Consider the following 24,821-nt stretch of genomic DNA (forward strand, 5'->3'; position numbering starts at 1 on the left):
AATAAATGTATGAAATGTGTTCAACATCATCAGTCTCAGGGAAATTAAGATTAAAACCCCAACAAGATACCATTTCATGTCCACCAGAACAGCCAACCATTCACACCGTGGAAGCAACAAAAAGGAAGAACTCAACAACACAGATGGATCTCAGTATCTTATGCTGAGTGAAAGAAGCCACGGGAATAAAAAAAAAAGTACATCTTATATGATTACATGTATGTAAAATTCTAGACAATGCAAACTGCCCTGCAGTGACAGAAGGCTGTTCAATGGGTAACCGGGGACAGGAGTGGGGAGAGAGGGATTAGCAAGGGCGAGAGGAAATCTCTGAGGGGTGAGGGAAATGTCTGTTATCTTGATCATTGTGCAGGTGTTTGAATGGATCTGTGCCCTTCTCACATGTGCAGTGTATACCATGACTGCATTTTATGCAGGATACGGGAGAGGGGAGTGGATGGAGTTGGGGTGAGGCAGCAGCAGCCCTGAGCTGGGGACAGCTGGGTGATGATCACAGGTGTTCATTACACTCCTCTGAGCACCTCTGCACAGAGCGGAAAGTCTCCACTATGAAAAGGATACAGAAAAAAACATCATCAGCCACCTTTGCCAGTGAACTGAAATGCTTGGCTGGAGGAAGAAGGAAGAATGTGAGGCCATTTCAAGATGCCCCAAGGACCAGGACCCTGCCAGCCCCGGGAGAGGAGTCAGCCCACCAGGGCATCCAGTCAGAGAACTGAAGACACCCACCAACAGTGCTAAAAGGGCCCGCTCCCACTACTGAGGAAACATCAGCCCACCAACTCGAACTTGTTTCATTGTGGTTGGGCAGCTGTCTGTAAATGACCTGAGCTGGTGGGATTCTCACACACAAACACACACACACACAACTTTGTGGCAGGGACTAAAAAGGGCCAGGCTTCTGTCACAGACCAGTCACACACAGGCAGTTACAGAAGCCCCTGGCCGGCCGCTGTCAGAGCCCCTCCTGGTGGGCAGCAAGGTGGGATTACGAGGGCCCCCTGGCAGCTCCCCTCTAGATCTCCTGTATCCAATGCGGAGGCAGTGCTCTAGAAGCATGGCCTGGCCAGGCCTGGTTCTCTGCTGCTTCTGAGGCCACACTCAACCCTCACTGTGCTTATGCGGCAGGCATGCAGGCAGCTGGCGGGGACACGCCAGGGACATTCGCCACAAAAAGGGTGTCTCCCACCAGCAAGGGACTTCAGCGAAGCTGCACAGACTGCAGTGGCATAGGCAGACCAAGAAGAGGGACAATAAAGAAGGTGAGGAGGGGGGCGGATTCCTGTGAGACTTCTGCCAGCTCAGAACCTCTCTCCCTGTTTTATACGTCATGTAACCGAGGCTCAAAGAAGTGAGCAAACCAGTGGGAAGACCTGCCTCCAAATCTGGACTTCTCAGGTCTTTGCTCTGTCTCCCAACGTCTCTGTGAGATACTGTCAGGCATCCCAAGAAAGCAGGAGGTCATGAGATGAACCACAGAGGAGGTAAAGTACGCCAAACGCGGCTTCAAGGCATCTGTGAAAGAACCCCAACTTCAAATGGGCAGCACATCCCTGCAGTCCACTGCCCCTCTCTTTAAAGGCCTAGTTCTAAGGGTGAGCCAGGGAGCATCAGGCTTGTGAGGTCAGGAGCTGGTCATGGTTCTACAAAGCCCCTGTCCCCCACGGGCCTGGGCACAGCCAGCACAGCCCCAAATGCTGGCAGGCACGAGACTCACCGAATGGTCTCGATGATTTCATGAGCAGCATCGTGGTGTTTGTCCTGAAAAAGAAAAGGAAAGCGTTTGAGGGCTGGTCCAGCCATCCCACCACATGATGGTGGAGCCCAGCCCACCAGGAGAGGGAGATGCTTGCTCCATGCAGCTGGATGCTGGCTGTTCCACTCACATGGCTGACCGGAACAAGCTTAAGCTGGAAACCACATATCTCAGGGGTATTAACAAGCACCTTCTAGGTCTACCACCAAGACAGGGGCCACGGAACATGCACGCACATGTGTGTACAGACATGCCCACCCAGCAGAGTTGAAGATCCATCCCTGGCTGCTCAGCAATTGTGGCACTGGCGAGAGCTGGTCCCAAGCTCCATCCTCCACAGCTGGGGGGAGGACTAGAATGGTGTCCTCCCCACCCCTGACCCATCCTCCTCCCAGCCCTGAAGGCTCCCCTGGCCTGCCCCCCACCCCACGAGCAGGCAGGCATCCAAGTGCTTCCAGAGTTCCGTCCGAGAGTCTTCTCCCGGAACCTCCCAAGGCTGGTAGTCCCAACCCTGGGTGTGACTCCTGCATCTGCACATGCTAACAAATCCGGACTCTGGACAGGGCCTCCATTTCTCACAGTGAGGTGAAGAATACAGGGAGACAACGGTGGGATCACGCCACAGACAGGCCTAAATATCAGGCTCCCTCCCTGATACACAACCACCTGGCCCTCCTCCCCAATATGGACCACCACCCAGGTGCCCTTCCCAACACGGACCATCACCCAGCCCCACTCCCTGACATAGACTGCTGACCCGCTCCACTGCTTCTGGTCCCTGCCCCCGCCTTGCCTTGGCTCCTAAAACCCAGACCTCTTTCGTGACTATGCTAGCTTCCAAGGCCAATAACTAATTCCAATCCATCATTCGCTCAGCAAGCCTCTCTGACCAAACCACCTATTAGTTAAAAATAAAGAAACCATGCTTACCAGGACACACATAAGCATTTATAAAATCACACACATGTACAGTTACACTAACTTATAAAATCTGCAAAATAACTGAGGGTAAGAGAAAGGACGAACAGGAAGCCTGCGTTTTATCCACTGTGTGCACGCTGCAGTGTGGGGCTCAGCCTGGATACCACAGCCCAGCCCCAACTGCTTATGGCAGTGCACGGCCTTGAAATAAAAGCCACGTCTGCCCAACCCGAGAAGCACTCTGCTCCTACCAGCCCTTGCCCACACAGAAATAAATCCCGGGGCCTCCAGGGGCTGGGACCCTAAACCAACAGGATTAGGTATCTCCTCACCCCAGCCACCCCTCCAGGCATCTGGGGCCTCTGAGAACAGGCGTCCACAGCTCTACCCCACCAGCCTGGCCAACCTACCGAGGCCCAAGGCTCGAGTTCCCACCACAGCACCCTGGGGAGCGCTGGCCACAGGACCTTGGGCAGGGGTCCAGAGCCAGGGCTGACGCCTCCCCTCCAGGCTGCTCACAGGGGCTGCTCTGGTGGCTCTCCCCATGGGCTCCATCCTAAAGAGCCAGCACAGGCAGCTGTTGTAGCATGCATTCTGAAGTCTCAGTAGCCAGTGAGCACATGACTTCATGACAGCCAGGACCAGGACACAGGAAGAAACCCAGGTCACACCAGTGTGGACAACTTGCCCAAACTCATGGGTGTGAGTAGCACGTGGACTGAGTTTTGAAGGGACGCTCCCTGGCCGCATGACCCAGCCCCTGAGGGCCCTCCCGGCCGCCTGCAACGCCACTCCCTGAGTGGGCCCTGGCACATGGCCAGTGCCATGCTTTCAGGGCCTTTGGAGAAGGCTCTGTCACGGGGCAGGTATGGAGCCCCCAGAACCTCATGCTACACACCCACCAATGCCTGCTCCTGGGACACTGACAGCACCAATGGGCCCAGCCAACCGATTTCCCCGGCATTTGAGGGCAAAGGTGAGATGCCTGACAGAATCTTAGAACAGTGCCAGCTCATTCCAGCACCCGACGATAAGAGTCAGAGCAGCTCTGTAAACTGAGCCCTAAGCCTGACTTGTTTCTAGTAGCTCTTCAGAGACGTCAGTCACACAGCACTAAAGTCACCCACGTAAAGTGTGCAATCAGCGATTTTGGGTGCATTCAGAGTTGTGCAACCATCACCACCATCTAATTCCACAACAGTTATCACCTCAAAAAGAAACCCCACTCCCCTCAGCAGGTATCCCCCATGTCCCCACCTCCCAGCTCCCCCTGCCCCTCCCAGCCCCAGGCAACCAGATCTACTTCCAGTCTCTGGGGATTTGCCTTTTCTGGACATGCTGTATGAATGGATCACACAATATGTGGTCTTTTGTGCCAAGCCTTTTTTTGTTGTTGGCAAAGGAAACTGAAACCTTCCCGCATTCCTAATAGTTTACAATTTACTAGGGATCAGCTACAAATATTGATCCCCACCTCACCCACTTATACAAGCAGGGCAGGGGGCCCAGACAGGGGCTAACTCCCCTAAGCCAGTGGTTCCCAAGAGGGTTCCCCGGCCAAGTATCAGCACCGCCAGGGACTCGTCAGATGTGCGTGCTCCAGGCCCTCCCGCAGACCCACGAACACTGGCACAGTGCACAGCTGGGCATCAGGCCAAGTGTGCTGGTAACTCTAACACACAGCTCACATGTGGGGGCCGCAGATGGGCACAAGCAGCCTCAACACCAGGTGGGAAATATCAGGAGACCAACAGGAGGGCATGGCTATTTTGAGTGAAGGAGAAAGCTTCTGTCAGTTTTCAAATGGTCTCATACAAAAAACAGAAACTGGCAAAAAGAGTAGGGAGGTGCATATGGCGAGGACAAAGATCCAAGGTCCTCACTAATCAGACCCTTGGCATGAAGTAGAGCCATGTAAGCAACAGGGTGGGGCTTACCACAGCAGAGGGGCAAAGTCTGCAGAGACCCTTCTACCCCACCTGATAGGGGAGGCGTGGGCTGTCCCGGGACTGCTGTACCTTGTCTGACAGGGGTAAGCAGAGGCATAACTGGTGCCCCGCAGGGGTGCTTGGGTAAGCCAATGCCTTTCTTCTGGGTGATCAGGGGCTGCTGAGCCCCACCTACAGAGAGGGAGGGCAGCCACGGCAAATAAGAACTTATCTCACTGTCCTCTTCACCTTCTGGTGGCTCTTTAAAGGCTTCAAACAGGATTAAAACGTGGATGAGCAAAAGCTTCCTCTCATCTGAGCTCCTAGAAACCTCAATCACTGCCACAGTGTTCCCACTAATTTCCTGGGGTGTTACCCTGTCATTTCAGCAACTACACACTAAAAAACAGGACAGAGTTGTATGGCAACCATAAGATTTGTGGATCGGCCCCCGCTGCTCCACGCCCACTCTCCAAATAATCACATGTAACCCCGCGGGAGAAGAGTGGATGAAGTGGACTTCATCAAAATTAAAAACATTTATACTTCAAAAGACCCCATCAAGAAACTGTAAAGAGAACCCATAGAATGGGAGAGGATATGTGCAGATAATATATCTGATCAGGGACACACAGCTAGAATATATAAAGAAAACTTAAAATTCTCTAATGAAAAGACAAATAACCCAGTGGGCAAAAGATGTGAACAGACATTTCTCCAAAGAAGAGCTACAAATGACCAACAAGCACCTGAGAAGTCACGCAACATCATTAGCCATCAGGGAAATATAATCAAACCACAATGAGATGTGACTTCACACTCACCAGTAAACTAGAATCAAAAAGATGGTCGTACAGAGTGATGTGAACAGTGAATAAAAAAAGTATTTGCAAAGTCCCCTTGGGGGAATGGCGAGAAAGGGGGAAAGTTCAACTTCCCCAAGTGGAGAATTCCTGATATTCTCACAAGCAGTGGGGACAACCAAGACAATAGGCTGAGCCCCCAATCTTGGGGTTTGTTCATACACTTAACCCCGCAAAGGACAGGCTAAGCCTACTTAAAATTAGGTCTACGAGTTACCTGCAAGAGAGCCTCTTTTGGTGCTCAGATGTGGCCTCTCTCTCTCAGCCAAGATGACAAGCAAACTAACTGCCCTCCCCCTCTCTACATGGGACATGATTCCCAGGGGTGTGGACCTTCCTGGCCACATGAGACAGAAATCCTAGAATGAGCTGGGACTCAGCATCAAGGGACTGATAAAACCTTCTTGACCAAAATGGGGAAGAGAGAAATGAGACAAAATAAAATGTCAATGGCTGAGAGATTCCAGAGTCAAGAGGTTATCCTGGAGGTTATTCTTACACATTATATAGCTATCATCTTTTTACTTAAGGTGTAATGGAGAGGCTGGAGGGAACTGCCTGAAAATGTAGAACTGTGTTCCAGTAGCCACGTTTCTTTAAGAATATTGTATAATGATACAGCTTTCGCAATGTGACTGTGTGATTGCAAAAACCTCGTGTTTGATGCTCCTTTTGTCTACTTTATGGCAGACAAATAAAACATATGGATTAAAAATAAAAAAATACAGGGGGAACAAATGTTAAAATAAACTTAGTAGATTGAAAAAAAAAAAAAGATGGGCATAAGCATTGGCGATCACGGGGAGAAACTGAAACTCTGACACACTGCTGGTGGGAATATAAAACGCAGTGGCCACTTTGGAAAACAGTCAGGTGGTTCCTCAGATGATGAGACAGAGGTCCAGATGGCCCAGCAGCTCCACTCTAGGGGTCTACCTGGGATAAATGAAAACATATATCCACACAGAAACATGTACACAAACCTTCACTTGCGGTATTATTCCTAACTGCCAAAAATGGGGAAACCACTCCAACGTCCATCAACCTATAAATGGAGAAATAAATACACAAGTACCATCTGGTAATAAAAAGGAAGAAGGTTCTGATTAGGCGGCAACACAGGTGAGCCTTGAGAATGTGATGCTTAGTAAAGGAAGCTGGACACAAAGGCCTTGGATGGCCGATTCCATCGCGTTGAAATGTCCAAAACAAGCAAATCACTATGTTGAGCAAAAGCAAAACACTTAGACTATGTAGACAGTGTGCTAGATGAAGCACCTCTCAGTGAAGCTGTCAACAACCATGAGGAAACCCCGCAGGAAGGAACACCACCTACCCAACCTTGGGACAGAAGCCCTGAGGCTACCAGAAAGCCCAGGACTGATCCTCCCTGCTGTCCATCAAAGCTTTCCAAGACCTAAATATGCAGGCATGCACTTGGCTCCTGGACCCACTAACTAGGCAAAAGGAGAGAGGCTGCTATCTGGTGTTCCAAGATCTATGGAAAGGACAGGTAGACCTACCTGCAGGGATGCAAGGGGAAAGTCCCAGTGAGGTGAGTGGCGCGTGGACTGGGCCTGCCCCGACAGCCAGGCGTGGCAGCCTCTCAGAAGCAATTCCTCCAGGCCCCGCTGGTACAGTCCCACTGACAGCTTCACTGTAACCCCAGGAGGCCCTGAGTAGGACCCCAGCCATGCCGCTCCCCAATTCTCTACCCTCAGAGACTATGAGATACTAAGCATTTGCTCTTTTGAAGCAGCTAAATGTGAGGCTCACTTGTTACACAGCACAGATCACTAGCACAGATTCCGTGTTAGGGCCAGTAAACCCCAGCAGGAGCACTGCTTGCGCGGATGGATTCTACAGTAGGAAGACATGGGAGCAACGTAACACAAGACTTGTGTCAAGAGCTTCGGGTTCAAGTTATCATCGCGAGATCACAAAAGACATACAACCAGGTAAACCTGCTCCCACAGGTATGTGGTCAGCAGAAGTTGAGACCCACGCAGCATGCACTGTGTGAGCGTCTGACCTGCTCCCTCCTCAGTCAGACTCCCCTCGCCATTTCACAAAGGCTAAAAAGCCCTGGAAGGACTGGAGGCCTTGCACCAGTGCACACAGCCTGCCTCATTCCACTGCTCCTGCCAGATTACTCTGAGCCCAATCCCCAGACACAGAAGGGCAAAGGTGCCTGGCATTTGGTTTCACCTCTGATGAGATGAAAATGAGTTTTCCCAAGCTTTTTTTTCACACGGGCAGGCACTGGGAATCGAACCTAGGTCTCTGGCATGGCAGGCGAGAACCCTACCTCTGCCTGCTGAGCCACCACGGCCTGCTATTCCAAGTTTTAACAGCAGGAAAAGAGGAAAAAAGTTTGTAGGTGCCACTCCTAAGATTTCAACCTGACCCCACTGGAACTGGCCCACTCCCCCAAGGTTCAGAGGTGGGGAATTTCAGGTGCCCCAAGGGCCCAACGCTCCTTCAGAGAATCCAGGACTGCCTGGCGCAGACCTCTTCTGACCAGTCCACAGGCCTTCAGGGGAGACACAAAGAGGAAGCTCTCCACTCAAGGGCTCATTCAGAGCAGCCCTGAGGAGCTCTAGGATATACTGGCCCCTACCCTGCACGAAGTAACAGCTGCCCACTCCCTACCCCCCAGGAACCCTAAGTTATACCAGTCCCCACCTTATCATGCAGTGAGAGCCCCAGGCTAAGGGGACTGCAGTGCAGGTGCCCCTTCCAAGCTGGAGGCACTCAACGCACCAGGATCACAACAGCAGCCCTCGTCTTTCTCCACAAACAAAACAAGAGCAGATTTTACTGACGGACCAGGACTTAGGAAAGAGGGAGAAAGCGTCCCCAGAAGACTGACAGTACCTTTGAAACAGCAGAGCCCCAAGTTCCCCAAGCCCCATGCAAAGATCCAGGGTGCCAGGTACCTGTGTTCGACCTCCAAGTACCCCGAATCTGGAAGGATCCCCGGAAGGAGGGGCAAGGTCCTGTGCTTTGCACCCAGGCGGCCATGTGTGCAGGGCCAGTGGCCTGACCCACAGACGAGAGTCTGTTTCCCAGAAGAAATGCAGCAACGCTGGGACGGCCCTGTGGGGACCCAGAGCACTATGGTGTACCTTTCCCAAAGAACTCGGACAGGAGGCAGAAAGACCATTCTGAGAGCTGAACTTTAAAGGGCTCTCTGGACTTCTCTGGAGGTTTTAAAGAGACGTTAACATCCAAGTGATACACAAAAGGAGGGGCTTACAAGGAAAGGAAGGCTGCAGCGTGTCTATGCCTGTCATCTGGGCATGATGATAGAGGACAGGGTGACACCTCCAGAGCACCTACCAAAGCCTCAGGGCTGCCCCTCTCCAAGCCAAATGGGGGCCACACCTATCAGAGGCCCACACACCCTGACCGCCTGCTATGGGGGCAAAAATATCTAAAGTCACTAGAAACGGAATACCTGATTTTCTAAACTAAGTCCCTTCCCCATCTTCCAACTCAAAACTCACCAAGCATCCGTCCCTCTGCCAACCCCAGACCCCACCCCCTGGAGCCACCCTATGCAGTCCTGCCCTGCTCCTGCTTCCAGTCAAAGGAACAGGGCAAAGGTGAGGGGTGCCACCTCTGCGGTTAGGATATGAAAGAAGGTGGTTTCCATTCTGTCCCGCACTGCCTCCCCACTCTCTCTGACTTTTCTCCCTTGCTAGTTTTGATGAAGCCAGCTGTTATTAGTTAAGGAAACAGAACCAACAGGATATATATAGTATAAATATTAAAGAGATTCACTACAGGAATGGGCTCACATGACCACAAGGATGGGCAAGATTGAATTCCATAGGGCAGGCCGCTGGGAACTCTGATGAATGTTTCAATGAATTCCCCTAGAGAAGGTGGATGGCTAAAGCAGAGACAGAAATTCTTTCCCTGACTGCTGAAATGCTCAGTTCTCCCTTTAAGGCCCTGGAGTGACTGCATAAGACTCCTCTCCTTGCTGAAGGCCAGCTCCCTGGTTGATTGTAGATGCAATCAATTTACTGATGATTTAAATCCACAAAATACCTTCACAGTAACCAACAGGCCAGTGCAGGCTTGACCAAACAACTGGACACTGTGACCCAGCCAAGCTCACATGTGAACTTAACTATCACACGAACTGCCCTATGGGGAGGCCCGCATGGCAGGGCACTGAGGATAGCGCCCCCTACCAACAGCCAGCGAGGAACTAGATTCCTGCCAACCCAGCTTCCTGAGAGCCACTGACTAGAGCACACAGAACACAGACGCCTGTCACACAGAAGCATACCGCCAGCTGGAAGGCCTTGAGAGAAATCCCACGTGAGCAGGGCAGAAAGGGTTGGAGAGCCCTGAGCCCTACTTCTGCTCACCAGCACTCTAAACAGGACCACATGGTCATGGCAGCTCCCGACTCATCACCAAATGCTCCAGGAGAGGGAGGATGAGGCAGCCCAGATGAGAAGACCTGAGAGCCAGAGGGGCCAGTGTGCAGGAGGGAAGGACTTGCCCAGAGCAGGACAGCACTGCCCCCTACCTCAGGCCAGTGCCCAGCCCCCGAGAACCCCTGCCAGCAAGACACGCAGCCGGACTTGAGGTCAGACCTGGAAAAAGACTTTCAGGAAATTTGTCAGCTTCTGGGGAAGCAGAACAGAGAAACAACCTACACACAGCTGACAGCTTCCCGGCCAAACCTGCCCCTAGCACAGCCCAGGAACCAACACAAATGGCTGAAAACCTTTCCTCTCCCACCCACCACAGAACATGAAACCAACAAGGTCACTCCCAGGGAGCCAGTGTTGGGTCCCAAATTTCAGTTTCCAGGCGAGGTACTACGAGAACAAGACACGCACCCTGGGGCAGGGCAGCAGAGATACCAAGTCATCACACCCATGTTTTGCCCACTGTTTTTCAACAAAATTTAGCCCCATTACCCTGTGGCTTACAGGCTCCCTCTGCCCATGCCCCACCCGGAACCCCTGCCTCCCATGCTGCCACCAAGGGGGCATCAAGGGTTTCTCCAACATGCCATATTTCTACCTTGGGTCTCTGCACTGCCCCCTGCCACTGTATTTGGGTGGTTTTTTGGTTGCCTGCTCCTCCAGCTCCACAAGAGGACTGGGTCTGCTTGGCCCCCTTGTAAACCCTAGGTCTAGAACAAGCATCTGTTGGAGGAAGGAACAGACAGTGAGTCCTTTAGTGCCCAGCAGCAAGGAGCACACCAAGCACCCTCATCCTGGTATCTAAGGGACCAGGCAGTCTGGAAACAGCAGTGGGGACTACCTGGCAATGCCAACATACCAAACATCAGAGAGTTCTCTCTTCAGACTGTATATTTAACCACAATTAAAAATACATTGGTCCAGATAAGTCCTGAAACCTAGCCCAGTCTCTCCAGAACATCAGACAGCTCCATCTTCCTATTTCATATTAGTGACAGACCCTTCCAACATCAAAAATTTAGAACTGCCATAGCCTAAACAACCCCAATGACAGGTATGGAAAGATCAAAGGTGATGGCAGAATTATACATAGACGATAGGACTTAACAAATGAATATGAATGCTGAATCATTAAATTGGTATCTTTTAGTCTCCGGTATTTTACAGCAGCTAGAACTTAAAACCTAAAATTGTGAAATGGTAACCCACGTCAAAGTCTGAAATATATTAGTGCTACAACTAATGCAGTGCTGTGCTTGGAAATTTACAACTTTTTTGTATATATGTTATTGCTCACAAAAACAGAAGGAAAAAAATTCAATTGTGATGATAAAAAAGTATTTAAACCTTCTAGCCTCCTATATTCTGGAGCAGCTAGAAGGAAAAATGTGAGAGGACTGAATGGTAGCCCAGATCCAAACAGGATCTGTCCTGTAATCACTTTTTGAAGAGTGCTTTGAAAATTATTGCTTTTTTATTTCTTTGCTTTGTATACATGTCGTACTATACAATAAAAAAGTTAAAAAATTAATTAATAATAATAATAAAAGGAACTAAGTCTCCTCAGAGAAATGGCTGAAACCAACACAAGATGAATCTGGATCCGCTTATAGGGCCAAAAAGCAAGAAAATGCTCAAAGGACAGGGCGTGTGCCAAGGCCCCAAGGACTAACCCGAGAACAATTCCAGCAACAAAGTAGCAACAGTACTGAATTACAACCCAAAAATAAAATAAACATCTATGAGTCCTTACTGACCTCAAAAATTAATTGAATAAATAAATAGATGGGGGCAGGGGCAGCTCTGCCCACAAAAGCACCCAACCCAGCAACGGACAAGGGAGGTGGGAAACAGAACAAAAATGCCTTTAGGCCCACACCACAGAAGAGAGCAATGGGCGCTAAAATTACTGGGCAGAAGTTGGGGGCCCAAGATCGCGGTACCACCTTGGTTGGGGTCTCTCCCAAGATAAGGAAACACATTCACCTGACGCTGAAGCTGCAGCTCTGCCTTCACCAGTGGTCAACATGGGAGACAAAGCCCCAGTGAGGGGACCTGGCTCTCTGCCTGTAAAATCCCCTCAAATGACCACCCTCAGTTCATCAGAGGGGCGCAAGGGAGCCCCAAGTGGGCGGTCATCCTGAACACCTGGCCAGGTCCCTTCCAAAGGTGTTGTTTTAGTTTGTAAAAGCTACCAGAACGAACTATATCGGAAATGGAATGGCTTTTAAAAAGGGGGATTCATTATGTTGTAAGTTTACAGTTCTAAGGCTGTGAAAACACCCAAACTAAGGCATCCAGAGACAGATGCTTTGATTCAAGAAAGGCTGATGAGTCTAGAATACCTCTGTCAGCTAGAAAGGCACATGGTGATATCTGCTGGGGTCTCTGGCTACTCAAGTCTTTCCCAGGGGCATTTTCTTTCTTCATCTCCAAAGTTCTCTGGCTTGTGGACTCCGTTAGCTCTGGTGGCTCTGTTAGCACTGTGGTCTCTGCCCTGAAATTTGTGTTGGCTCTGTCCTTTCTGACTTTCTCCAAAATGTTTAAATTCAACTTCCCCATGTGGAGAATTCCTGATATTCTCACAAGCACTGGGGACAACCAAAGCAATTGTCTGAGCCCTCAATCTTGGGGTTTGTTCATATGAAACTTATCACCACAAAGGACAGGCTAAGCCTACTTAAAATTAGGCCTAACCCTCCCCGTCTACATGGGACATGACTCCCAGAGGTGTGGCCCTTTCTGGTAACATGGGACAGAAATCCTAGAATGAGCTGGGACTCAGCATCAAGGGATTGAGAAAACCTTCTTGACCAAAAGGGAGAAGAGAGAAATGAGACAAAATAAACTGTCAGTGGCTGAGAGATTTCAAACAGAGTCAAGAGGTTATCCTGGAGGTTATTCTTACGCATTATATAGATATCATCTTTTTAGTTAAGGTGTAATGGAGAAGCTGGAGGGAACTGCCTGAAAATGTAGAACTGTGTTCCAGTAGCCACATTTCTCAAGAAGACTGTATAATGATACAGCTTCTGCAATGTGACCATGTGATTGTGAAAACCCTGTGTCTGATGCTCCTTTTATTTACCTTATGGCAAAAGAGTAAAACACATGGATTAAAAATTAAAAAATACAGGGCGGGCCACGGTGGCTCAGCAGGCAGAGTTCTCACCTGCCATGCCAGAGGACCTGGGTTCAATTACCAGTGCCTGCCCATGTAAAAAAGAAAGAAAGAAAGAAAGAAAAAAATATAGGGGGAACAAATGTTAAAATAAATTTAGTGTTAGATTGAAATGCTAGTGAGGTATCATATGAATGAAGTTTTTTCTGTTTTCTTTTTATTTCTTTTTCTGAATTGATGCAAATGTTCTAAGAAATGATCACGATGATGAATATACAACTATGTGATGATATTGTGAGTTACTGATTATACACCAAGAATGGAATGATCATATGGTAAGAATGTTTGTGTTCGTATGTTGTTATGTTGAACAAGAAAACAAATATATTAGGCCTAAGAGTCACTCCTAGAGAACCTCTTTTGTTGCTCAGATGTCACCTCTCTCTCTCAGCCAACACAGCAAGCAAAATTACTGCCCTTCCTTGCCCTACCCCTTTCTACGTGGGACAAGACTCCCAGGAGTGTAAACCTTCCTGGGCAACGTGGGACAGAAATCCTAGAATGAGCTAAGACTCAGCATCAAGGGATTGCAAAAACCTTCTTGACCAAAAGGGGTAAGAAAGAATTAAGACAAATAAAGTATGAATGGCTGAGAGATTCCAAACAGAGTCAAGAGGTTATCCTGGAGGTTATTCTTACGCATTATATAGATATCACCTTTTTAGTTAAGGTGTAATGGAGAGGCTGGAGGGAACTGCCTGAAAATGTGGAGCTGTGTTGTAGTAGCCATGTTTCTTAAAGATGATTGTATAATGATACACATGCAACGTGACTGTGTGTGCTGGTTTGAAAGGACGTATGGACCCAAGAAAAGCGATGTTTTAATCTAAATCCCATTTCATAAAGGCAGAATAATCCCTATTCAATACTGTATGTGTGAAACTGTAATCAGCTCATTTCCCTGGAGATGCAATTTAATCAAGAGTGGTTGTTAAATTAGATTAGGTGACAACATGTCTCCACCCATTTGGGTGGGTCTTGATAAGTTTCTGGAGTCCTATAAAAGAGGAAACATTTTGGAGAATGAAGGAGATTTGGAGAGAGTAGAGAATACTGCAGCACCACAAAGCCGAGAGTCCACAAGCCAGCGACCTTTGGAAATGAAGAAGGAAAACGCCTCCTGGGGAGCTTCATGAAACTGGAAGCCAGGAGAGAAAGCTAGCAGTTGAAACGCTGTTCGCCATGTACCCTTCTAGATGAGAGAGGAACCCTGATCGTGTTCACCATGTGCCTTCTCACTTGAGAGAGAAACCCTGAACTTCATCAGCCTTCTTGAACCATGGTATCTTTCCCTGGACGCCTTAGATTGGACATATCTATAGACTTGTTTTAATTGGGACATTTTCTCGGCCTTAGAACTGTAAATTAGAAACTTATTAAATTCCCCTTTTAAAAAGCCATTCTATTTCTGGTACATTGCATTCTGGCAGCTAGCAAACCAGAACACTGTGTGATTGTGAAAATCTTGTGTCTGATGCTCCTTTTATCTACCGTATGGACAGATGAATAAAACATATGGACTAAAAATAAAGAAATAATGGGGGAAACAAATGTTCAAATAAATTTAGTAGATTGAAATGCTAGTGATCAATGAAAGGGAGGGGTAAGGGCTATGGTATGTATGAAGTTTTTTCTGTTTTCTTTTTATTTCTTTTTCTGAATTGATGCAAATGTTCTAAGAAATGACCATGATGATGAATATACAACTATGTGATGATATTGTGAGTTACTGATCATATACCAAGAATGGAATGATCATACGGTAAGAATGTTTTTGTTTGTATGTTGTTATATTTTAAAAAATTAAAAATTTTTAAAAAATTAAAAAAGAAAGAGAAAAACAATGAGATGTTAAACAGATTTATGCACAAGGGTATTTATCCCAGTGTTATTTGTAATGAAAAAAATGGAAGCCATGTAGCAGTGCAACAATGGGGGAACTGGCTAAATTATGAAATACAGTAGCATAATGTACATTAAAATAGTATGAAACCATTCATGATATATAGTAAGTGAAAGAAGCAGATATGAAACAGTCTATACAGTATGAGAATGTAAAAATAAGGAAATGTATGTATATGAAAATTTACAAAAAGTGAGATTATGAGAGCTGCAAATTTTTTCTTTGTGCTTTTCTATTTTTCTCAGTTTTTTTATAATAAACATATATTTCTTTTGTAAAAAACAAAACAAAATCCCACTGCAGGGCAGGCCACTGTGGCTCAGCAGGCAGAGTTCTCATCTGCCATGCCGGAGACCTGGGTTCGATTCCCGATGCCTGCCGATTCCAAAAAAACACAAAAACCAAAAAACCCACTGCAGTGTGGAATTGTAACCCATACCAAACTCTGAAATCTGTTTTACAACTAATTGTCGTGGTGTGCTTTGACACCGCTTTTTTGTATATATGCTATTTTTCACAATTAAAAAAAAAGAGTAAACAAACAAACAAAACCACTGTAGGCTCTGCGTCGCATGAGCACAGGCTGGCTCCTCATGTTTTACCCTCTCAAGACCTTCCCACTCACAAGAAGGAAACGCTTCCTTTCTCCTTGACAGGGAAGCTACAAAGACTAGCAGACTTAAAAGTCTAATGGCCATCACATCAGCACTTCTACGAGTGTTACAGTCCCTTACCCCCAGCTCAAACTGCTCACTGCTCAACCCTGAGGAACAGGGGGAATGTACAGCAGGAACACTGGCAACATGCCACAGCCTAAATCCATGTAAATACCTCGAATGGAATGTGGTCTCCTCACTGCTTTAACCATAACCTGAAATTTCATCCAGAAGTTTCCCTTTCACGGATATTTCGAAGGGACCCTGAAGTAAACCAGACTTTTTGGTCTTGATCACATTAAACTAAGGAACGCAAATCAGTCTGAGTCCACTGTTAGCTTTTCTTCTAAAAGCAAAAGTAAATTACTTCATGGCTTACTTTAATATGCTCAATTCATGTATTTATAAGGACAGCACCTTTACCAATTCAAAATTAGCAGGAATCCAAAAGGTGAGGAATGTGTACAGAAAAAGAGGGAAAAAAACGACTACGAAATGTCTGGGGCAGAGGTGTTAACTCATTCCACAGGCATTTAGAAACTGTTTCCACTGAGGAACAGCTGAGAGCCACAGCTCCCAAGCAGCAAGAGGTAACAGCACATGGTGGGCAAAAGCTGAGCTTGAGGCTCCCTCCCAACACCTACTTGCTCTTCAACTCACCCCAAACACTCTCATCCTTCTCTGGAGGTTATGACCCTAACTGAGTCACAGCCATCTTTCCAGATGTGAAATCCAGGGTGAAGGGGCTGGGGGCTGGCCCGAGCCAGCCTCACGAGTCACACTTTCATCTCAGACACTGCTGCAGAAGGAGGTAAAGCTGACCTCCCGAGGAGATGGCAGAGCCACCCCAACCAGCAGACCCCAAGGTGCCATGGGAGATGACACCTACCAGATTCAGAACCCCAGGCCCTGTCCCAGCTCCACCCACTTCAGCCATGGGGGCTCCAAGATGCTGTACAGACCCCCCAGTATACAGCAGCACTCAACTCGCAGAAGAGGGGCCCCTAGTTTGGAGTGCTCAGTGTCCCTGCCGCCCCTCCAGGCAGCGTGTTCTAACCGCTGACCATCACCTGTGGGACTGAGGCCTGAGACGGGCACTCAGGGGGCAGCACAGCATCACATGGGATGAGCCCTGGACCAAAAAGTTAGCCAGGAGCGCTGGAGCCAAGGTCTGCGGGGTGCCACATGGGCACATATAGATGGAGAAGCCCTGCTGAAGAATTCCAGAGAGGGACATTTAAACCAGGACTCATGGATGCGGGATGTGGGATGGGGGGTGGTGTGCCCAGTACAAGGGAAATTAATGAAGCTGAAAGACCCTGGCTGCGCAGGGTAGCTACATAGGGGAGTGGGGAGTTTCAAGATCAGCCTGGAGAGACAGACAGCATCAGACACTGCAGTCTCTATAAAGCATGGCAAGAATCTGGGGTCCACCTCGAGGCAAAGAGCAGCTCCTGACAGGAGGTCAGCTGGTCCAGGCTGTGATCAGTCTGCATCTCACGAACATCCCTCTGGCAGCTGAGTGAAAAATTAAAGGTAAGAGGACAAGAGCAGGGAGACTTGGGGGGAGGCTGCTATAGAGGGCTGGGTGAAAGGTGGTGGTGGACCCAAATGTCCATCAGTGGATGAGTGGATAAGGAAGATGAGCATATTCCCATGACAGAATATTACTCAGCCATAAGAAGGAATGAAGTTCCGATACACATGACAACATGAATGGACCTTGAGGAAACCACGTTGAGTTTCAAGTAAAAGAAACCAGATACGAAAGGACAGATATTATTTCACCTCACTTACATGAAATACCTAAAACAAACAAATTTCGAGACAGAAAGTAGCAGGGGCTGGGGGGGGGGGGGGTGGAGGGCAATGGGGAATTAAGGCTTACCGGGTGCAGAATTTCTTTTTGGACAGATGGAAAGTTTTGGTACTGGATGGTGGGGATTGGAGCACAATAGTGTGAATGTGATTAATGCCACCAAAAGGGATTAAAGCGGAAAATGTTATGTTTGTTATGTGTCGCCATAATAAAAGTTAAAAAAAAAAATAGTGGTGGCGCAAATAGAGGCACAAGAGGAGGGAAGGGCGGCAGATGGAGCCCAGCAACATTGGCTATAGAATTCGTGGGTTCCCAGACAAAATGAAAACATGGGGGCCCTTGTTCAAAAACTCTTGGAAGTTTCAAGAGGGTGACTTCAGGGCACTGATTCAAGTGCGGGCCCTTGGGTGTGGAGGCTCGAGGGCCGATAGACCAGAAGTTGGAACCCAACTATGCTGCTCCCAGAAAGGGGGCCCTGGATAAGTCACTCACCCGCCCTCCTCAGGAAAGCCGACCCCCGCCCTGGGCGTCCGGCCCTTTTCCCCAGCGTTTGCTCAGCCAGGCCTTCCAGGCACTGTGAACCTACCCACCTACAGGGGAACACCTTCGGGATGTGGCAAAGCCGTGTGAGGCCTGCGGAGACAATCCCTATGTCCAGGCACCAGCAGACTTTGTGGACACCCGGGGACCCCGTCTTTGGCAGGGGACGGTGCAGGGAGAGAAGGGAGAAGCATGGCAGGACCACCTGCCAAGGTCTTGCTTCTTACGTTAGAGGCACAGGGACGGTAACTGAAGGTAAGGCCAGGTGCCCTGCCCAGCTAGAGGAGCTGCTTTCTAGACCCCATCCCAGGGGCCATACCATGGGGGTGCTGGAAATGGAGTCACTCAGAGGAAGTAAAGTCAGCTCACTTAGTCATCGCTTTTTTTTGTTTGTTTGTTTTGTTTTGTTTTTTACTTTTTTTACATGGGCAGGCACCAGGAATCGAACCCGGGTGTCCGACATGGCAGGCAAGAACTCTGCCACTGAGCCACGGCTGCCCGCCCAGTCATCGATTTTTAATCTCACTAGTTCTAAGCATTTCTCTTACACAGCCCCCCAAATTATGTCATGCTGTGAAGGGAACAGAAAGGCGGTAGATGCTACTGATGCAAACCCTTTCCCCTAAGCAGGGAGCTGAGTCAATTACTCAAAAGGGCTTTTCCATCACTCTTACATGTGATTCACTCTGGCTCGCAGGGAATGTTTTCTGCTCCAATAAAATGTAACTGGAAGAAAACCAGCCAGGTCCTGAGTCATCGGCATGGGGCAGCCAAGGACGGGGTGGCCACTCCTGCTCACGCCAACGCTGACCTGGGCAGGCTTCACAACAGAGGCTGGGTGCAGAACAAAACCGCATCTAAAAATACTCTGCACACCATGCTGAGCTCCCACGGCCCGGCCTGGAGTCCCAGATAGCAGGAGCTGTGCAGAAGGAATCCCACCCCCCCAAATCCAGTGCTGTGGGGCCCTTCAGGCAAAACCGGTAATCTGACCTCTAGAAAATAACCACCCAAAGGTACTCCAATGCAAGAATAAACATCCCGATTCCTTAGGATTGCTATGAGAAATGGGGGGTGGAGGGTGGGGAGCAGGGAGAGGAGCAGCAGAGAAAATCGGAGGGGGTACTCTAAAGACAACAGGACCAGGGCCTTCACAGGAAGTGACAGGGCCACCAGAGAAGAGTGTGAGGCAGGGTACGCAGCAGGGCATCACACTGCGGGTTTTTGCTGAGCAAGCCCGTTGGGAAGGCAGGGCACATCTGGACCACCCAGCTCCAGTGTGCCCCCAGGGCTGCTCCTGCAGAGCTTGGACAATTTGCTCTCCGAGAACCCTGATGCCCGGGGCCGGAGGAGAGGGGGCCCAGGAGAAGGTGAGATCGAAGCAGCTCTGACGCCACGACAGGTACCAGCCACAGGTGGCCAAGGAGCACTCCGATGTGGCTGGGCCAGGCACCGATATGCTGAAACCAGAAAAATAATAATAGTAGTAGTAAGTAGCTCATTAATCTATTTATGGTTCATTGAAATGATAATGGTTTGGCCACACTGGGTTAAATAAAACTATCTACTTCACCTGTTTCTTTTGGCTTTTTAATGTGGCCAGTACTAAATCTGAAATTACACAAGTGGCCTCCACATGAGGCTACTGCATGCTACCCAATTCTACCTTCACAATGGAGAGAGCATTTTTAACTCAACTGGAGTTCAAAAAGGGCCCTGGGTCTGTGCCCAGGGAGCAGAAGTCCACACACCCTGCTTTTCAGCCAGTCCGCTTTCCGGAGAAATGGGGCAGGTTCAGGGAAGGTTCAGGGAGGGGGCGCATCAACTGACTAACAAGAGGGGAGTGCAAACTGAACCCCCTTCTCAGAGGTGGGGGAAATAAGGCCTACAGAGATTAAACAGTACACCTGAAGTCTCGGGCAAGATGAGGCCCAGAGCCAGTCTGCGAGCCCAGGCCCCAAGCCCTGAGCCTCCACATCCTAGGTCGACGCTAGGGGACAGCTGAGGTTCACTGCCTATGCTCCCCAGGGGCTGTGCCAGGAAGGAGCCATGGGGAGGACTTGACTCGAGATCGTCCAATCGGGGAGAAGGAAACCAGAAGACCATGGGAGCAGAGGAAGAACTACAGGTAGTTGCAGGGAGCTGGGGTGGTGAGAGAGAGGAACACAGGGCCTCAGGTCCAGTCTGCATCTCCAACGATCTGCCAAAACCCAGTGCTCGTGGGGTTGGAGGAGTATCCTCGGCAAGGGCAACTGGTAGGTCCTGAAGCGTCAGTCCCACTTTGCCCGGATCTGTGGTCAGAAGCAGTGGGAACAGCCTGAAGGTCAGAGGAGGTGAGAAAGGGGCTACAAGGCCTGTAACTATGGGGGGAGGGAAGTAGTAATGTTAGTCCCATGCCTAGGAGACCGGCTGGAGCAACGTGTAGACCCAGGAGGCTGGCAGCCCCAGAACCCAAGAACGTCCACCTCTAAATCACATCAGCATCGGTGACATGGTGATTTTGTTGTATGGTTTTTTTGCTTTTGTTTTTTTGCACAGGCAGGCACTGGGAATCGAACCCAGGTTTCTGGCACAGCAGGCTAGAATTCTGCCTGCTGAGCCACTGTGGCCCGTCCTGTTGTATGGTTTTGCACTATGCTAGTGTGTGGGAAGCCGGGCAAAGGGTTCTGGGTTTCTCTGAATCACTTCTCACAGGGACATGCAAATAAATCTACAAGGACCCCAATAAAAAGTGCAGTTAAGAAAGAGAGGGAGGGGCCTGAACTCCCAGAGAAAAGACTGGCCTGACAGGTCTCTCTGCAGCTTATTCGCTACCTCCCTAGTAAATCTCCAAAGATCCCAGACGCCTTTCGCTTCTGAATGTGACCTGTCAGGAACCGAGTAAGGAGCGTGTGTTTGAATTTTAGAGTCTGGAGTACAAAAGCTAGTTTCATCATTCCAAATAAGTACTATCAAGTTTTTTTTCCATTACTCTCTCCCTTTTTAAATAAAGGAGCAACTCTACTCAGATGAAGTAATCAAAGGGTTAACCCACCATCCACCTGCGCTCTGTGTAACCAACAGGCAGACACACCAGGCTGCATCACAAGTGTCTCCTGAGTCACAAAGAGGGGCCAGGCCTCCCGAGGGCGTAAAGGGCACCCAGCCCCAGGAGGTGGCACCAGGAGGCTGCCGTGGCCTTTCCTGGGAGGAAGCGCAAGGCGGGGGCCGGTGGTACTGGCAGGCTGCACCGCAGCCAGTGGGAGGCCGGATCCGGTGACAGCCCCGGATGCCGCCCACAGCCCTAATTACCCAAGAAGGGGAACGCCCTACGGCCGCCCTCGCAGAGTCCTCCCACACATAGTGGCCGTTTTCATCACCACTTAAAATATCCCCAGCTCCCTTCTGAGTGGGGACCTAGTTTCCCACAGAGAAGGAGGCATATTCTGCTTTAGAAACACCAGAGCGAACTATACATGTTGAGTGACTATCCAGTAACTTGAGAGCCAATGGAAAAGCAGAAATGGCCTGTCCCTTCCCGCCTCGTATTTGTCAGTTAGGAGAAACCCCGCTTCCGAGGCTGGACATGAGGCTGGGTAATTTGTGGTCATTTCCCCTTCCTCCTACAGACACCCCCTCCTCCAATAAGCCCTATACACCTTCCCCAAGGCAAAACCGGCAGGTTCTCCTTTTGGGTCTTCAGCTGACTCCTTCTATGTTGCACTATAATTTAACCAGACTTTTAGTTTCTAGATAATCTACCTATCTTCATTCTTTGAGTTTTTTGAGGGTCACTACTGCCTTATATCCCACCACCCACCACCACCAAGCACTGTAAATATTCAGTAAGTGCTTGTGGAATGAATCAGTGAACAAACGTGCTCATTTCAAATGTCATCAGATGAGCAATCTGACCTTTCAAGAACTTGTGCTTCTGAAATCATCCACTTTATTAATGCACTAGTCATCAAACTGTCACAAAACACGAATCAGTATAAAGTACTGCCACCTCATTTCCCATAAAAGTCCTCAGTGGGAGTACCAAAGGTTAAAAGACGTCACTGTGAAAATCTAAGGGGCTGGCTAGGGGCTCTGTGGCTGGGAGGCGGCAATGGTGTAGCGGAGTGCTGGGGCCAGCGGGCAGCACACGCTACTCCCCTGCCAAGTGAGGTCTGGGCCAGCAAGAGAAAAACCATCTGCGGCTCAATTCAGCCCGACACTGGAGAGTCAAACCACGCCAGTGCTGAAAACAGAAGGTCAGGTGCATCCATGGAAAGCGGGCGCAGCGGGTACCAGTCAGGTTACAACCAGTGGCATGAAAGACACGTGGTCTCCCCAGTCCAGCCAGATACAAGTTGACTGTCTCCTGATAAACTTTCATTTTAGAATCAGGAGAGAAGAGCGAAGGCAACTCAGTAATGCCACACCATCTGAGCTGCCTGGATGTAGGTTTACGTCACTTTTTACGTCTTAAAGTACTCAAACCCGGCAATATTTAAAATGTAAAAATGCTGAGTGTACACCAACCACAGGCCCCAGCAATGCCACTCCTGAGAACGTTCCCCAGTGAAAATGTCAAAACCTGCAGGATTTTTGAGCTGCTTTTTTCCTAATCACCCAAACTGGATAACAGACCACATGTCCTGCAAGGGGCAGGCACTGCAGAAACCCACGGTCCATCTATCCCTCCAAGGAAATGAGCTCTCAACACATGCCATAAATACCTTTTGCCTTTTGCAGAGCAACTCCATTGATACGACTTTCTGGAAAAGACTCAGGCACAGGGTCAGCCAACAGACCAGGGTTTGCCAGGGGATGACAAAGGGCAGCAGGAAGGGACTCTACAGAGTGACAGAACCGCTCCGTTTCTGGCTTGTGGCTGTGTTCACACCACTCTATACATCGGCCAAAATTCACAGTACTGTCCACTAAAAAGAGTCACTTATACTAAGTATCAACTAAAACCTAAGTACAAGTTTAATCTAAGTTCTTTAAGAGTCCAACAACTCCTACAGCCTAGCAGGATGGCGGCTACCATAGGGACGCGGAGAGGTGGCGCCTGGCGAGACCGCTGGCGTTTTGAACGTGGAAGCCGGTAAAAAGCGCGCTGGTCTCCTCGGCTTTTCTGTTTAGGCGGGCTTGGACTTGGACTTGAACGTGCCCCCGCCCCTGCTCTCGGCCCCGGCCGCCCAGACACCCGCCCGGAGCAGCCCAACAGGATGCTCAAAAATAGAAAGCCGCCTTGGCGCGCGCGGGCCGGGCCGGACGCCGCGCGCGCGAGGCCACACTGCACCTCTCCAGGCAGCCCGCGCCAGGGCGCGCAGCCTGCGCCCGGACCCCGCCCCCCGGCCGCCACGACCCCAGACAGACAGACGCGCAGACAAACACCGGGACAGCCCGCGGCTCTCACCGGGACAGCCCGCGCCTCTCCCTCCACACCACCGTCCCCACGCAAAAAGGCAACGCTTCGCCTTCAACTCCAATCACACAGCGCTGCGCCCCGACCGTGGGGCCCCAGGACACGGCCACGCACGCACGCCTCCAACGCGGCGCCGACACCCACGCGGGTGTCCGCAGTCATCCCCATGTAAATTTCCACTCTGCCCCGTCATTCCCAGGGGTAGCCGCGTCCTGCCCCCCACCCCCAAAATCAGAGGAGACCAAAAACTCCTAATCAGAAAAAAAAAAGGGGGCAGAAAGAGGAGAAATGGTATCCTCTTCCCAAATTAAAAAAAAAAAATCTAAACCCAGAGAGCCTTGACAGCGCAAATGTGGGGAGGTGAGAGGTGACAAACGGGTGTCCCCTCCACTAAAATTTTTAAAAACCTATACCGGGGGACCCTCGACAGCGCAAACCTGGGGATGAAAGGAAAGGAATGGGTGTCTTTTCTCCCCAAAATGTAAAAAGTCAAAACCCCGAGAGCATAGACAGCGCGAAGAATCCGCTCCGCAAACTTCAAATCCCCGGGCAGACGCGACTCGATCAGCGGCCGGGGCGAGGGGAATGGCCGGGCAGCAAAGGCAACGGCAGCCCCCCGCCGGCGGCTCCAGGCGCCACCGCCGCGCCCCCCGGCCCGGGGACCAGCGCCCTCAACTGCGCCCGCGGACCGGAATTCGGCGCGGGGACCCCGTGGGGGGCGCCGAGGGGGTTGCGGACTTTCTCTCGCTCTTTCCTCCCATCAAGTTGTCCGGTTACTCGGGGGGCTCGCGGGGCGGCGGGGTGGGGGGGGGGAGGGGCGGCGGGGCGGGCGGGGGGCGAGGGCAGGGGGCGGCACTCACATAGACCGGCAGCGGCCAAGGATAGACGGCGGGCTCGGCCCCCACGGGCGACTTGAGCCTCAGCTCCAGCTTCTCGCCCATGTCGGCGCGCGCGGCCGCCGCACCATGCTAGGCGGGCGGTTGGGGGAGGGGCGGGCGGCCGCCGGCGGGGGCGCGCGGGGGGGGAGGGCCGGGGGGCTGAGGGGAGGGGGCCCGGCCTAGGCCTCGGCCGCCGCCTCCGCCGCAGCCGCCGCCGCCGCCGCGCTCCCGTCCGGCCCCGGCTCCCTCTTTGTGGTCACAGGCCGGGGGCCTCTAGCGCCGCCGCCATCTTGGGCCGGCGTGAGGCGAGCACAATGAGCCGGGGGCCGGGCGGAACCACTGCCTGCGCGCGCGCGGGGGGGCCCGGCGCCAGGAGGCGGTGCAAGGAGGCGGCCCCGCCCGCCCTGCCGCGCGCCAACCCCCCCCCGTGGCCCCGCCCCGTGGGCTCGCCCGCCCGTCCTCGGCTGCCCTCGGTCGCCCCCGCCGGCCGGAAGCGGGGACCC

The 24,821-nt window shown here is 50.6% G+C and overlaps 1 protein-coding gene across 7 annotated transcripts in view; it reads right to left on the reverse strand.

Annotated features, from left to right (window-relative positions):
- Positions 1 to 24,419, reverse strand: part of DOT1L (DOT1 like histone lysine methyltransferase) — a 105,293-nt gene extending 80,874 nt beyond the window's left edge. For 5 of the 7 annotated variants that reach the window (XM_077121248.1, XM_077121249.1, XM_077121251.1 and 2 more), the window contains exons 1-2: positions 24,301 to 24,419; positions 1,739 to 1,782 (exon numbers count right to left, since the gene is read on the reverse strand). In XM_077121248.1, coding sequence (XP_076977363.1) covers positions 1,739 to 1,782; positions 24,301 to 24,381 — 125 coding nt within the window. In that variant the 5' untranslated portion in view covers positions 24,382 to 24,419. Of the gene's footprint in view, positions 1 to 1,398; positions 1,537 to 1,738; positions 1,783 to 22,745; positions 23,226 to 24,300 lie in introns of those variants that run through there. The other 2 variants (XM_077121250.1, XM_077121247.1) reach the window with 2 other exon arrangements.
- Between the last annotated feature and the right edge of the window lie 402 nt (positions 24,420 to 24,821).

Source organism: Tamandua tetradactyla, chromosome 11, assembly GCF_023851605.1.
Source record: "Tamandua tetradactyla isolate mTamTet1 chromosome 11, mTamTet1.pri, whole genome shotgun sequence".
Taxonomy (NCBI): domain Eukaryota; kingdom Metazoa; phylum Chordata; class Mammalia; order Pilosa; family Myrmecophagidae; genus Tamandua; species Tamandua tetradactyla.